The sequence below is a fragment of the Thunnus thynnus genome, chromosome 19 (genome assembly GCF_963924715.1).
Source record: "Thunnus thynnus chromosome 19, fThuThy2.1, whole genome shotgun sequence".
Lineage (NCBI taxonomy): Eukaryota > Metazoa > Chordata > Actinopteri > Scombriformes > Scombridae > Thunnus > Thunnus thynnus.
The window spans coordinates 15,395,987-15,409,946 of record NC_089535.1 but is presented as its reverse complement, the minus strand read 5'-3'; the positions used below and the strand labels follow the sequence as shown (position 1 = coordinate 15,409,946).

Below are 13,960 nucleotides of genomic sequence, written 5' to 3'. Positions count from 1 at the left end.
AACGATACAGTGCTTCCTTCCCAAAGCGCCCCACAATGTTGCTATGCTCACCCATTCACACATACTCACATACTTTGGGGTTCAGAATCTTGCGCAAGGGCACTTCAACGTGAGGACCGGAGGAGTCGGGGATCGAACCACTGACCTTCTGATTAGTGGACAACCCGCTCTACCTCCTTAGCCACAGCCGGCCCATTGTAAGCATGATGTGTATTCTCTCCTGATTTCGTGGTGTGAGTGTTTTCTTCTGTAAGCACGTATTAGCTGAATCAATCTCATGGAGCCAGAAAGGATAGGATTCCCCCACCAGCTGTCTACTAGCTGAAATGAAACCTCTCTCACACACGAGCACAATGCAATAAACTGCAGTATGACATAAGTTGCGATGCGTAGGAGATGCATTACATCTGTCCATCACTTACAGATTGATTTTTAGAAATGATTTTCATTCCTCAACATGGTGCTGCAGCATTAAGAATAACTCTTACCACACACAAAAACTAAAAGAAAAGGAAGTTATTAGCTTACGTTTAATTTATAACTAGATGTTTAATGAAAACAGGTTTATTATTACACGTCAGTGAGAGCTGTATTATGAAGACACAAGACACAAAATATCTATTCTGTGTTAACAGTGCATGTGATGGAATTCCTGCCTTAGTACTATTTAAGTAGTGAAGGAAGTCACTGTGAGAAAATTATACAAAATTGTCAATTTTCATTGTCATTTTGTTGACAATTTGTATCACAGGTTGTTACTCTTTTATACATTGTTGTGCCTGAAATTACGTAGACTAAAACCTCCATCGCTAAAAACACATTCATTAAGAATGATGATGCAAATAATGCTTTATCAAAGTAAATTGAAGAACATTTTTTACTCAAAGACTTTATAGCAAAGCATGTCCGTATGAATCAAATTAGGCATTTTGGTACTGTGATATTGAACTGGCTTGTGTTTTAATTTTATTACGACTAATGTGTTTTGACATATGCTGAGGTGACACTTGGACATCTGCCACGACTTTGAAGCTTCTAGTAATAGCAAAGATATTTTCTCCTAGAGGTTTCAACACTGAAAATATCTTTTGTAAAGGTCCTCTTATCACATAAATATACGATAAAGGTGACTCTGATGCATTATCTTGATATCAGACCTGTAATCACTATGTAAGCAATGATTCACTGTTAAAACTAAATCAGTATAGTTTATAAAGAATGGTACATATCCACACGATTGGAGATTACAGTGATTATAATGCTTGCATCAATGTATTTATTGAAAAAGGATTACCAAACGGTACATTTATTTGAGAAGTATGTGTGTTTTGTGTTACAATATCACCATCAGTCTGTAATACTGAATGAAACTAACAAATATGACTAACACGACCAGAGAGAAGGACCCTGTAGAGAACAAAGATTTGACAGTGATATAATTGCCATTTTGTGTGTCCTTTGTTTCCTACGTCATGCTGAAGAGTAAGGGAACAAAACTCTAATAAGATAAATAAAGATGATGCAAACAAGAGAAACAAAGCTTTTGTGGACTTGATAAATATTTGGTCTCTGGGTGCTCACATCAGTGTGTGCAGAGCACAGAAGTGAAAGGTCTGTTCTTAGAATAGAGATTGACAGTTGATACAAAGAGGTGGTTATCCAATTTTGCACCAATCACAGAGGCAGCAGCCTCTCCAAACTGCGTTCAGATGTCAAGAGCACTTTTATATGAGAAGGTAATTAAAAATTCAACAAAAGAGCTTTTCAGTGCAGATGTAGGGGTGGGAGGGAGCCACAGTGACGAGGGATAGAAAGTGGTAGAAACTCGTGTCAGAAGTGAGAACGTGTGTGTGTGAGGGAGCAAAAGTGAGCAACAGTTCACCCATCATTTATTCTGTTCCGACTATAATTAGGACTCATTTATAAAACCAGAGATGAAAAGGTAAGCCAAACGCTGCGCCACACTTGTGAAAAGATTTCAAATGATTAAAATTCAGCAGAAGACTACATCACACATAGCACTTGTCCAACTTTTTCTCATGCCAGCACATTCAAACACGCACACACAGATACACAAACACTCATGCACTCACAGCTCGTTAGTGTCTGATTGGCAGTGGAACATCTGGAGAGGTAATTGGCACATTTCTTGTCATTAACGAAGGGAAATTGCCACATGTCAGCTGTCATAAAGAGAGGGAGTCTTCCTGTCTGGTCGGGGGCAGCCAAGTGACAGAGAGAGAAAGACAGTGTGAAGGGAAGAGTTCAACATAAACCTAGAGAAGAAGAGAAGGAGATGGACAAAAAGCAAGACAGGTAGCAGAGGAGGACACATCAGGAGGAAGATATATCACCACTGAGAGCCAAGGACAGACAAGAAAAAACAAACGCGTCTTTAGGGAGGAAAAAGTTTACTAAGCAGTGACTTTTAATTGAAGAGCTGAAGTGAAAGAGAAGCAATAAAGCAAGAGGTAACCAAAGAAGATCCCACTGAGAAGAGACAGGTTTTTCATCTCTTTAGATCTGGAAAATCCATAGATCTATATATACTGGATGGTAGAGGAAAATAAAGACAGGTTAGAAAAAGAGATATGTCAAAGGAGGTGCTGTACAGTGTGGAGAAGGGAAATCACTGATGTTCTTTGTGAATCAGTGACATACAGGCCAATAGAGACCTTGTGTACAGGTGCCCTGTTTCATTAATATGATCAAGCAGACAGAGTAGGTCAGTATAGGCCTTTCAACATCTTGTCTTTAGCTGTAGTGACTTGTAGATGCCTTTGACAGACTGAAACTGTGTCTCATTTTAGGGGCTGGATCCTCTGAAATGTGTAAATGATGGGGGGACAAAATCCACAGTCCTCATTTTGTGCAAAAATATATTCAAAAGTTTATTTGAATCTTATATGAGCTTCAGTAGTCTGAGTTAGTCAAATAAAGTGCATAACTTCCAAAATAAGTCTTTTGAGTGCAAAATTCCCTTTTTTTTGTTCCCTTGGACAGTGTTTCCTCTAGTGCAGCTGCAGTGGAAGGATAGTAGGAAAAAAGGGAATTTTTCACTAAAAAGACTGTTACTTTAGAATGTATTCTCTTGATTTGACTAACTCAGACTGCTGAAGCCACATATAAGCCTCAGATAAACTTCAGAATGTATTTTTACACAAAATGAGGACTGTGGATTTTGTCACCCATCACTTACAGTCAACTCGTGTTAGGAAGAGATATTTAAACAGCTGGTATGAACAGGAGGAATGATTACAGCAAGCAAAACCTGCTTCAGTCCTCATATGGGCATCACCTACTGTTGTAAGACAGACTTGAAAACTGTGAACCTATCTTTTAATGACATTTTCAGCTAATCCTCCTTGTAAGTCGGGAAACATCACATTACCACGTTGTATCAACCAGGTATTTGCCTTCAAGTGAACACTGGTCACTAGTAAGAACAGCACATAAACTAGATCATGAAAAATCCACGGCAAGGTGTATAAATATAGGTGAAGCCAGACATATACCACTTTGTGTGTTGTTATTATTACAATAAAATTAAAGTTACATGGATATATTCTCCATTTAAGGTTCCACTGAATAGTGTCAATACTTCCTTAATGTGATTCCTGTTAAAATGACATGGAGCAGAGCATTAGACAATATAAGCATATGAGTCAAATGTAAGTAACAGTATATGAGTCAAATGTAAACCAATAAGATGGACAGAAAAGTTGAATTGTTCAGAAATTTGTGATGACTTCATTGGTCCTACAGAGAAGCATGTGTTCACCACTGAAGATGCACTTTTTCCTGAAAGTTCAAGTGCTTATTCTGTGGGACCTTTAACCTCACGTACTACTTGACAGTTGATTATCATTTGTAGAAGTATGAGGACAACTGCCTTGTGATAAATGTGTACAATTTAGGCTTTCAAGTTAAAAAGTAGCACCAAAATGTGCTATTAGTGTTGGTCTCTGTGTGGCTAGACCGTCTCTTTTAGGGTGGAGGCACATTTAGCCTTGAGTTTCAGTGTCCACTGTCGCTTCTTCTCCGAGCAAACATTACTGTCTGCGGACCTGGCTACAGCAGTGACGTGGGAGTAACTGTTGAGTGGGATGTTTCTGTGCTCTGCCAGGGTGTGCCAGCACAACACTAATTAGCCAAATATACAGAACACACTGTATACAATCCACTCACTTGTTAAGAACCAGTGCAAGGCAAAACCATTCATTACTCATCGCTGTTGTGTCAGAAATAGAACGTACAGCAGAGTGTGGGGGAGGAAAAGGGGTGTGAAAAGGAAGAACGGGGAGAAAAAAAAAAATGTTCCACAGCAATGTGCGAGACTCTTCTACAGAGAAGTCATTATGAGCTCTCCTGCTTCTCCACAGGAAGTCTAACTATCTACCCGATGTAATTTATTCATTTCCATTTTTTCACAGCATACATCCGCTCCAGGCTTGAATGACACACCTGGAGAATGAGCCACAAAAGGTTACAAACTGATTATTCAATCATCCACTATGAGACAACAAGCCATATGTTCTGCCTGCGTGACAAGTATGGAAATGTGAGCTGTATAAATATTAACAAGTCGAAATACACTAAGGTGTGATATCTTGAGATGCAATGAGAAAAATGTTTGTATGTATGTGTTCGCCTGTGCTACTTGTATTTATATCTGTGTGTGTGTGTTTGTGAGGGTGCATATGGAGGAGCAGGAATGGGAGGAGGCAGGAGGGTGAGGTTGGGTAATAGAGGTGGAGTTGGAGTGGTTATTACTGAATGTGTCCATACAAAGGAAGGATCACTGAGACTCCAGCCAGGAGTAATGACCTCCTTCTGCTCAGTCCTGCCTGAAGCCTTAGTCTGCTGAAGAATAGCCATTTCTTGAACTAGGTCCTTGTTCTAGCTCCACCGTTGCTTTTTTTGTCTTGTTTGTTGAGGCGGTATCTACAGTATAAAAAAGGATTTGTTTAGAATTTGGTGTACAAATCATCTTTGGCCCAAGGATCGGTTAATTATATGGTGACGATGTGAGTATGGGATCTCTGCCATTATACTTTTTGTTTTTAAGCCAAAATTATTATTCTATATTCTCATGGTGGGTGGACAAGTGAATTTACAAGTTGGCTACTGAGAGGCATGGCACGCACACGCTATCTTATGAGAAATATTAAATGATAAACTGATATAAACTATTACAGCTTTCGCCAGTGAGAGAACTGTGTAATACACTCTGTGCACGCAGTCCTTGGTCTCCTTGAGTCTCCTCTGGCCTTTAGAAAAGCTTAGACGATAACTCCACCAAGGGAGAGGCTTTTTGTGCTGTGATAGAGGTCAGTACTCGCTCTCTGTGTACAATACAACCTTCAGGAGCAAGGATAAAAATGCTGGAACCAATTCACGAGCTCAGTGCAAACAGTTCAAAGACTATTTTCAAGTGATAAAGAAACTTCTTACCCAAAAATGAGAACTCTCTCATTATCTTCTCATTACCATGTTAAATGAAAGTACTGGCACCCAGCAATGTGCTTTCCCTACAGTTCCAGGTTGCTTAATGAAACGTGATATTTTAAAATCATTTTATGCCCTTTTTAGAAGTGTAAACAAAGAAGCTAGGTTTACTTTTAGGGTTTGGAAGAAAGCCATGATGGCAGGTGAACCACTGATTCAAAACACAAAGAATGGCAATGTTATAATACAGGCAATATATAAGTTGGTCTTGTAGCCCATTTAGCACATGTAGTAGTTCCTTGGTTTTGTTTTCCAATTTCAGTTTAAATCATTGCAGCAGTCTGGAGCCATAAGCCGTGCTTCTATGCTCTGTTTGATTAAGAATAATATTTTATTTTCATCTGGTGGTCTGATCCTTTCTGGTCTGATCCTTTTTTCAAAATTTTACAGCTAAATGTTTGTTAAAGCCTAGAGAGAAGGAATGGCAGCTACTTATGGACTACAGCAGAGCTCAAAAATATTGGGCTACTAAGAGTAAATCACAGCCTTTACATGGGAAAACTGCAATGATTGACAGGTAAGTGCCTGAGGAGCAATCTTTGGTTGGTTGCTACAGGGATTTGGTCTGGCCTCCTGGCACCCTCTCTCCCACGGGTAGCTTTAATGAACATACATTTCCTCTTTCACAGGGCATTGAAATGTTGTTACTCTTGACATTCCTGGCCCACTCTTAACAGGTGACAAGGTGACCTAACAAGCCACTGTTTGCGTTATGCCTTCACTTTGCTTATTAAGTGGAACTGGGCCAAAAATCAACAGTGATCACTGACATTTACATGGTCTGATGTGCAGAAAAGGTGGCTGCTGGATCTCTATAAAGGGCCACAGTCAAGATATTCAACCTAGATGACGAGAGTCAGTACATTTAGTCAATAACAAAAACAGAGGAAATTTGAGCCTAATAACAAAACTACTACTGTCCTTCTGGAGCCACAGAACTACATGAGGAAACCTTGAATTTGGATCTAGCTGCTGATCCAGCTGTCGAAATTCATCTGACTTAGTCTCTCACTTCTCTAGATGAGGGAGTGTGAAGTAAAGAGCTTTGTATTTCGTGGCTTTCTTCTCAGTAAAGCCAATGGACTTAATCATGGCAGCAGGGCCCCTTCCCCGCAGAGCATCAATGACTCGTTACCCATGATAACACGGCAGGACCCCGGCTGACTGAGGAGATGCCTGAATTAAAATCCTGCTTCCATGGAAACAGACTCAGCAGCTCACAGTGCTGCATCACCTCTGAACTCTTGTCTTTCTCTCAGGGCTGAGATAAGTGCTCTGAAGTGGAGATGGAGGGCATGGCGGAAGAAAAGAGGAAGGAACAATAAAGCTGCATTCTTTCTCAAAGGAGATTTAAGTCCATTTTATGAGCCTGACACATATTATTGAGTATGAAAAGAGTCGACCGTTACTTGTGTAGAGGCCCTTTAGATTTTAATGAAAAAGCTTCATGGAGGATCTCAAAGGGAAGGTTCTGTGTTGAGCTGATGGAAAGCCCTCTATCCTCATCTTCACCTTTGTTACTATATCCATAGGCAGCACTCAGAAAGTAAGCCCATGTCAAACACAGAAACACAGCAGAGAGCCTCTCCTGCCAAATCACTCCTTCCCTCTTCCTTCCTAGAATAGCATATACAGTTCCATTTTCCGTCTGCCCTTGATTAAGTATATATCAAATATTCATGGCTATGGAAACGTGTAACAATGACTTGTAGGGAGCCTGGTGAGTGTTTAATGTATTCAGACCATACAAGACATTCAGATGACTGAATCCTTGTGCAATTTCAGAAACCTCACTCACAGTATTTCAGTCCTCCAAGGCCAAAGTTCCATTGGTAATGGTCGCAAGGAGAGCCAAAATAAATGCCTGCTGCGTGTTTTCTTTGTATGTGTGTGTGAGAGAGGGACAGAATGTGTGTCTATATGTATATGCGTTCGACAACACTACACGGTTACTTGCCGTACTTGAGAAAATCAATGTATAATGTGTGAATAATCTGTCAAAAACAAGGGTTGGGATACCTCAGTCTGATGGGAACTTCTGTTAAGAAAACATGCTGCATCATCACAGGAGCAATCCTGATTATTCAGCATAATGTTTAGTTTTCAGGGCAACAGCCCCCGCAGGAAAGCCAACAAAGTCTCAAAACCACTTAAATAGAATCACAGGATGTCATTACTGTGGTAAACCATCATGACAACCTATAATGCAAATCATTTGAAAAGTGGGAAGACAAAGGAACAATGCAGAACTGGATGCTGGATCAAATCACATACTGTAAAGGAATGCCACTTTGCAATCTGAGATCAAAATTAATTGTGACTGACTTACTTTGATTCTGCAGAATGGCTCTTTGAATGTATGTGTGTGCGTGTGTGAGTTACTTTGGTAACTCCTCGTCTCTTCCAGCTGCAAAAATCTGGCACTATAGCTGATTTCGGCAGAATACTTTCCTGACAACTGCAAAATATTTACAATCTTGAAGTGTCAGAGTTTGCAACGTTAACCGGTTAGCAATTTTAACAGTGATTGAAAACATTATTTTCGACCCGGATGAGACAACAGATTTTCTTCAATAAAAGCTTTTATTCCACTTTTAAAGGAGGAAGCATGATTCCTTCTTCTAGTTCATCACTGGTGAATCTTCTTCTGCCAGCTGGTCAGCCACAATCATACTGTTCACTCTATACAATAGATGAATAGACTTTCAGTGCTTAGTTGAGTTGATGGCAGTTATCGTGTGTGCCATTGCTTGCATGATTGCTAATGTCTTTGCTGGCACGCAGACATGTGAACATGCATGCGAAAGTGCAGTTATGTGACAATGCAGTACATGCGCTGTCAGCACAGTGCATGTGTGTCCTGCTTGTCTTTTTCATGAAAGAGCAGCTTTGGATCCCTGCCACAAAGCACAATGTCCATCACATACAATCCACATGAATTAACAAAAGCGCTGTAAGAGTATGGGTTTTATGGCTCAGCCACTGTCTGCCATGCTGCCAGCCTCTCCCTCGTAAGGCAAAAGGAACCACAGAGTGAACTGACAGCCCACTGGAGGCCTGACAACAACCCACTGGATCCAACCCCGACAAACCTCAACAGCTCTTCTCCTTCTGCCTTCAGCCTCTCTCATCTTCTCTGTATTTTTTTGGTCTTAGAGTGGGTGAAATATGACAGATCGTTCCTTCACAACGGCTGCTACATATTTCTGCAGATTCATATGTAACCACAGACTTAGCCCATCTGCTTTTTCCGAGGCTTTTTCTCTGGCGGGCTTGTGTGAGAAAAGGCCTGACAAACACAGATGAAAAAGCAGCATTCAGTTGTGTCCTTTTTCCCACTGAGGCAGCTGTGTTTGAGTTTAGAAAAAAAAGAGGAAAAATAAATTGTGGAATGGAACTGTTGTCTTTTTTCATAGCCATGAGGTAAGTGTGAGTAATTAAAGAAGCTGAAAACAGAGCAAACCCCTCTGCTGTCATCTGTAGTAGCTCCCTGAACCCATGCATCTATTTAATATATTTTCTATCAGAATCAGCTACCTACGTTTCCATTGCAAAAAACATTTACTTGCCTCCAACTCTCACATATCTCAATCCATTCTCTCACCCATATTCTTTTCTTTTTCCTTCTTGTTTTTTGCTGCAAATCAGTGCACTTCTCATGTGTGTTTTCTTTACAAAACATAGTTTGGAGACTCAATTCTTTCATCTGTATTAATGTCGCAATGACCACTTCTGTCCCAATAAGTCATATCTGTGACCTAGATGACACTTAATGCAAGATCTGAATCTCACGCTTTTGTCACTTTCAGATATTTCACAGTCATGAGCAGCAGGTCCCACTCAACCTCATTTAAAGAGTTTTCTAAATACCATCCAAGATGAGAAGAGGAGGTCATTCAATCCATTATGGTATAACCTGTATTCATGGCTTGAATACTCACAAAGGAAATATTCAGCCTACTGTTATGCATGCAGACACTTCTCCCTGCTTAATGCGTCAGAATCTGTTTTCACCTCAGAATCAGGCTTTTCACATTGGAAAAAAAAAGCAATGTTCAAAGATGGTGGCTTTAAGTTGCATTAGATATTTGAGCCTCACATTAATGCTATGTTTGCTTGGAATGAGCACAAGAGGGTAACACTTACAGATTCTTCTATATTAGACATGGTTGACAAAGTGTACAGAAAGAAAGTTGAAGAGAATCACAGTTATATTAAAACAGTTGCAGATGTACTGCTTTTGACAGCAACACAGAATATAGCAGTAAGAAGTCACCGTCTGTCTGTTGGTAAGATTACTACAGTGTCTGTTCTTCTAACCAACTACACAGTAGCACATCTGAAGTTTTGCACAATTTTGTCAAGTAAATATTTTGTTCAAACAGGATTATTTATTTTAATTTTGTTAGTGCTTTATACTGTGGCTGTATTTTTGAATGTGCATTGTTTTCTTTTGTATGCAGTCTACTTTTGGGAGGCACAATTTCTTTAAAGAATAAAGTATGGATGTAGTACGAAATTTGAATTTGACCATTGCATTTGTAGGAATATTTAAATCCATTTCTTAAAAATTGAATTAATCAAATAGCGCAATATTTTCACTCTTGGTGATGTGATGTCAAGTTCATGCCTTATCCTTTCCTCATCTGGACACATAGGAGATGTGATCATATACAACAAAACAAAAGGTCAAATGCTAATTAAACATACCAGAATTAAATCCCCCAACGCTCCTTTCAGTACTGTAGATAGCACCACTCAGCCAGACGTGCCAATACACTTAATGTCATTCTTGCAAATCACTGTTCAATTCAGCTCTATGCACAGCATGTGGCAAACTTCAGTATTGAATAGAAAATAATCACAACATGTAATAGGACAACGTGCTGTCATCATAACAATAAATAAGCTACAGTAGATGCCTACTTGTCAGACTAAGAAAACAGTCTGCTTTGATGACGGACTTCTTCTTTTTATGCTTTCCTGTGGAGGGGTCATCCACTGTGTCATCATGTAGCCTAGACAGCACTTCATCTCTATTGTCAAACGAGCGCGAGCACTGACAGTGAAAGTCCATTTCTGATTTTATTGTTGTTTGCAGTATGGACTGTTCTCAAGTTGCAGCCCTTATATCTTTTTTTAAAATATCCTATGTTTATTTTAGATATTTTGATATATAGATGGTCTATGGGTGAAGCAGCATAAATCACTATGAGGAGGATAAAGTTTTGTCCCCTACCAGGGACAAAAATAAATCAGCAGAGGCAGGGATATATAGCCTAGACCACAGGGGGGGAAATCCCCACCATCTCCCCCGGCAAATCACTCCCTGGCAACCACCATAGCAACAATAGAAAGCCTGAAAAAATCTTTGTAATAACTGACAAACTAAACAACATATACATTTACTGAACAAAAATTATGAAAATAAAATGCACATTCTTGCTAAAAATGTTATCAATATGCATTTTAATGCCGACACTAACTTAAAATATTGCATTTTCCACTTTTCTTTTGGTTTTCACAGACAGAAACTTGACAGTCATGTGATGTGGATGCAGCCCCCCCCCCCCCCCAAAAAAATGTAGACATCTTACAATTATAGAGCCATTACGCATTTTGATTTGAGATTGTTCTCATAGAAATAAAAATAAACAATCATTGTTGTTAGTCAGAATACAGAATATAATGTAGGCAGGGAGAATTTTAAACAATCTGTTCAATGTTTTTCTTTCAGAAGGGGTGAATTGCCACAAATGCTGGATGTCTGTGAAATGTCATTGTGCCTTGTAGAACTTAACCAAACATTTTTTGTCCGCTCATTTGTTGAACAGATGGGTGGTTTGATAACGAGTAACTGCATTAAAACAGCACTGCCTCTACTTCACCAACCACTAATGCATATCTTTACCCAGACAGAGTACACTATAAACAATAAGCGGTAACCTTATTCTACATCTGGGTTACCACAGCAACCCCATATCTCAGAAAGCATAGATCTTCCATGATTGGAACAGAATTGACACTGAGATCTTCGACAGGTGCCAGAATCACCAGTACTACACGGCTGTTACAGCAACACTATCAGACTGAAGTCTGGATTGTATAAGAATAGTCTGCAGTGCCAGTCCCAAACTTTCGTCCATTTAACATGTCAGCACTTTCAGCGGGGATAAATGCTGTGCAGTTCCACTCACTTAACTCAGCTTTTCCAGGTCAATCCCAAGCCTTTACAGAGTTCAGTCCCTACACCCCCATCTTAAAAAAAGACACCAAAGCCCCCCACCCACCCATCAAACCACCCTTTCATCCTCTATTTATGTCCCTGCAATCTCAACTGAGCCTTTTCAAATGCAGCTCTAACAGTGTTCTACTGTAGCGCAGGGAGGAAGTAGAGCAGGGAGGAGAGATTGCCTGAACTAAGGTAACGCAGGGACACAACTAGTTTTATTCTTTTTTCCCACAGCAGGTAATTACAATTTCCCTCCTCTGACCAAATTGCAGTGACTGGCCAATGTTCAGGAAATACCCAAACAGCTTAAATAGCCCAGACAGCGGTGAAAAAAATGTCCTTATCTGTGCACTGGACTGTGGCAGATTTATTCAGTTACTGCATTACAACTTCTGAAATGAGCATATTTCAAAGCTGAGGAAAATTCTGCAATCAACACACACTGTTTACCTTTATGTGCCATAAAAGACGATGACAGGCATTACCAAAAACACATAATACATGCTAAAAAATACACATGCCAAATACAGTTAAGGACATTTTACTGTAGCTACCCATTAAATGCTTTAAAAAAAAAAAAAAAATCACACTAGAAATGACGGTGACATGTCAGCAGGAACCAATCCGAAAAAGACATAAACCTCTTCTCAGAAAAGCCAGTTTATTGGATTTGAGGTTGGAGCTTTTGGCTGGGTTTAGTACGTATAATCACATTTATAACTACGTATTAAGTGTACCTTTTCAAACAAAGCATCTACTTTTCCGAACAATTACAGTGTACTGGCTCAATGACATGACTTTTGAACCTTACCTCAGCAGCTGGGATGCCTTCAGGTGGGCGACATTGGAGCAATACTTCCTGTTCCAGCGACACTTCCTTCCCAAGAGGCTCTTGGTCAAATGTCTTCCGCAAGTCTACAATGAACAGAAAGCACATTGTGTATCAACATTCACTTCTATCTCAGTGACTGGCGGACGTGAGGTATATTTTGGAGAGCCACGTTTAATATTAAATGTAGAATCAATCAATAATAGTATTGGTAATAATAAATCATCAAAAGAAAGGGCAGGGTAGCTCATCAATAATAATTGCCCCTGTGCTAAAGCAACAGTATGTATTTCAATGCTAGAAACAGTGGCTGAGATTTATGCTTCCTTTCTATCTCTCCCTCACCTTCAGCACACAGATAAATTGCCTGAAGTAGATGGAAGAAAGATAGGGAGAAGGGGATCGCTCGCCCTCCAATGAAAAACCAATATTTTTGTGGTGTGAGAGCCCTGATGGAGTAGTGCAGGGCAGGGATAGTGGAGCTGACAGGGCAGGATTACTGAAGGTGTCACGCTACACTGGAACCCGAAGCCCATTAGACATATATCATCACCTGCTGCACAGACTGTGAAGCAGCAGACATCATATACAACAACAGAGGAGAGCAGAGGAGAGGAGAGGAGAGGAGAGGAGAGGAGAGGAGAGGAGAGGAGAGGAGTTTAATGGGAAGCAACAGGACCGCTTGGGAACTTTGGAGTCACTGAAGCATCAAATCCACAATCAAACATCCAAACTCCAGTGATACCATTTCCACAGCCTTTGCAATAGTCCTGGCATACATACTCTTTAGCCCTCTTACTGACACATTTAATCAACGATGAGCAGACCAGCAGCCCAGGTGACAAAAGCTTAGCTGCAAAAAATCCAAAGAACTCCTGGCCAAGTAAAACTCACAAGTATGAGACAGCAGTATATATAAAGTATGGATTTACCGCCGCACATAAGAATTGCGATGAGTGCATCAAATGCGTTCTCTGCCTTGAGACCCTCTCAAATGAGTGTTTAAGCCCTTCTAAACTTCAGCATAAAGGAAGAGCATCTGGCCAGGCAGTCGGCTACATTCGTGCAGCGAGCTACTTTCCCCGAATGGGCATTGAAGGCATCGTTTTGGCTTCATACCGCATTACTCATACTAAGAAACCACACACAATTGGAGAGGATTTGATTCTACCAGCTACCAAACACATTGTTAGAGAATTGCTTGGTGAGGATGCTGCCCAGAAAATCGACGCTGTACCGCTGTCTGATAATTCCGTGAGCCGGCAGATTAGTGGCATGGCTCAGGATGTGTCCACTCAACTCTTGGAGCAGGTGAGAGCCAGCGAATATTTCTCACTTCAGCTGGATGACACGTACATATTGCATGCGCAAGACAAAGTGTGTGCTTTTTC

At 40.3% G+C, this 13,960-nt stretch overlaps 1 protein-coding gene across 2 annotated transcripts in view; it reads right to left on the bottom strand.

Moving 5' to 3' along the window:
- The window catches only part of unc5cb (unc-5 netrin receptor Cb), a 124,141-nt gene that overhangs the window by 27,677 nt on the left and 82,504 nt on the right, over positions 1-13,960 (bottom strand). For both annotated transcript variants that reach the window (XM_067573831.1, XM_067573832.1), the window contains exon 4: positions 12,552-12,655. In XM_067573831.1, coding sequence (XP_067429932.1) covers positions 12,552-12,655 — 104 coding nt within the window. The remainder of the gene's footprint in view (positions 1-12,551; positions 12,656-13,960) is intronic.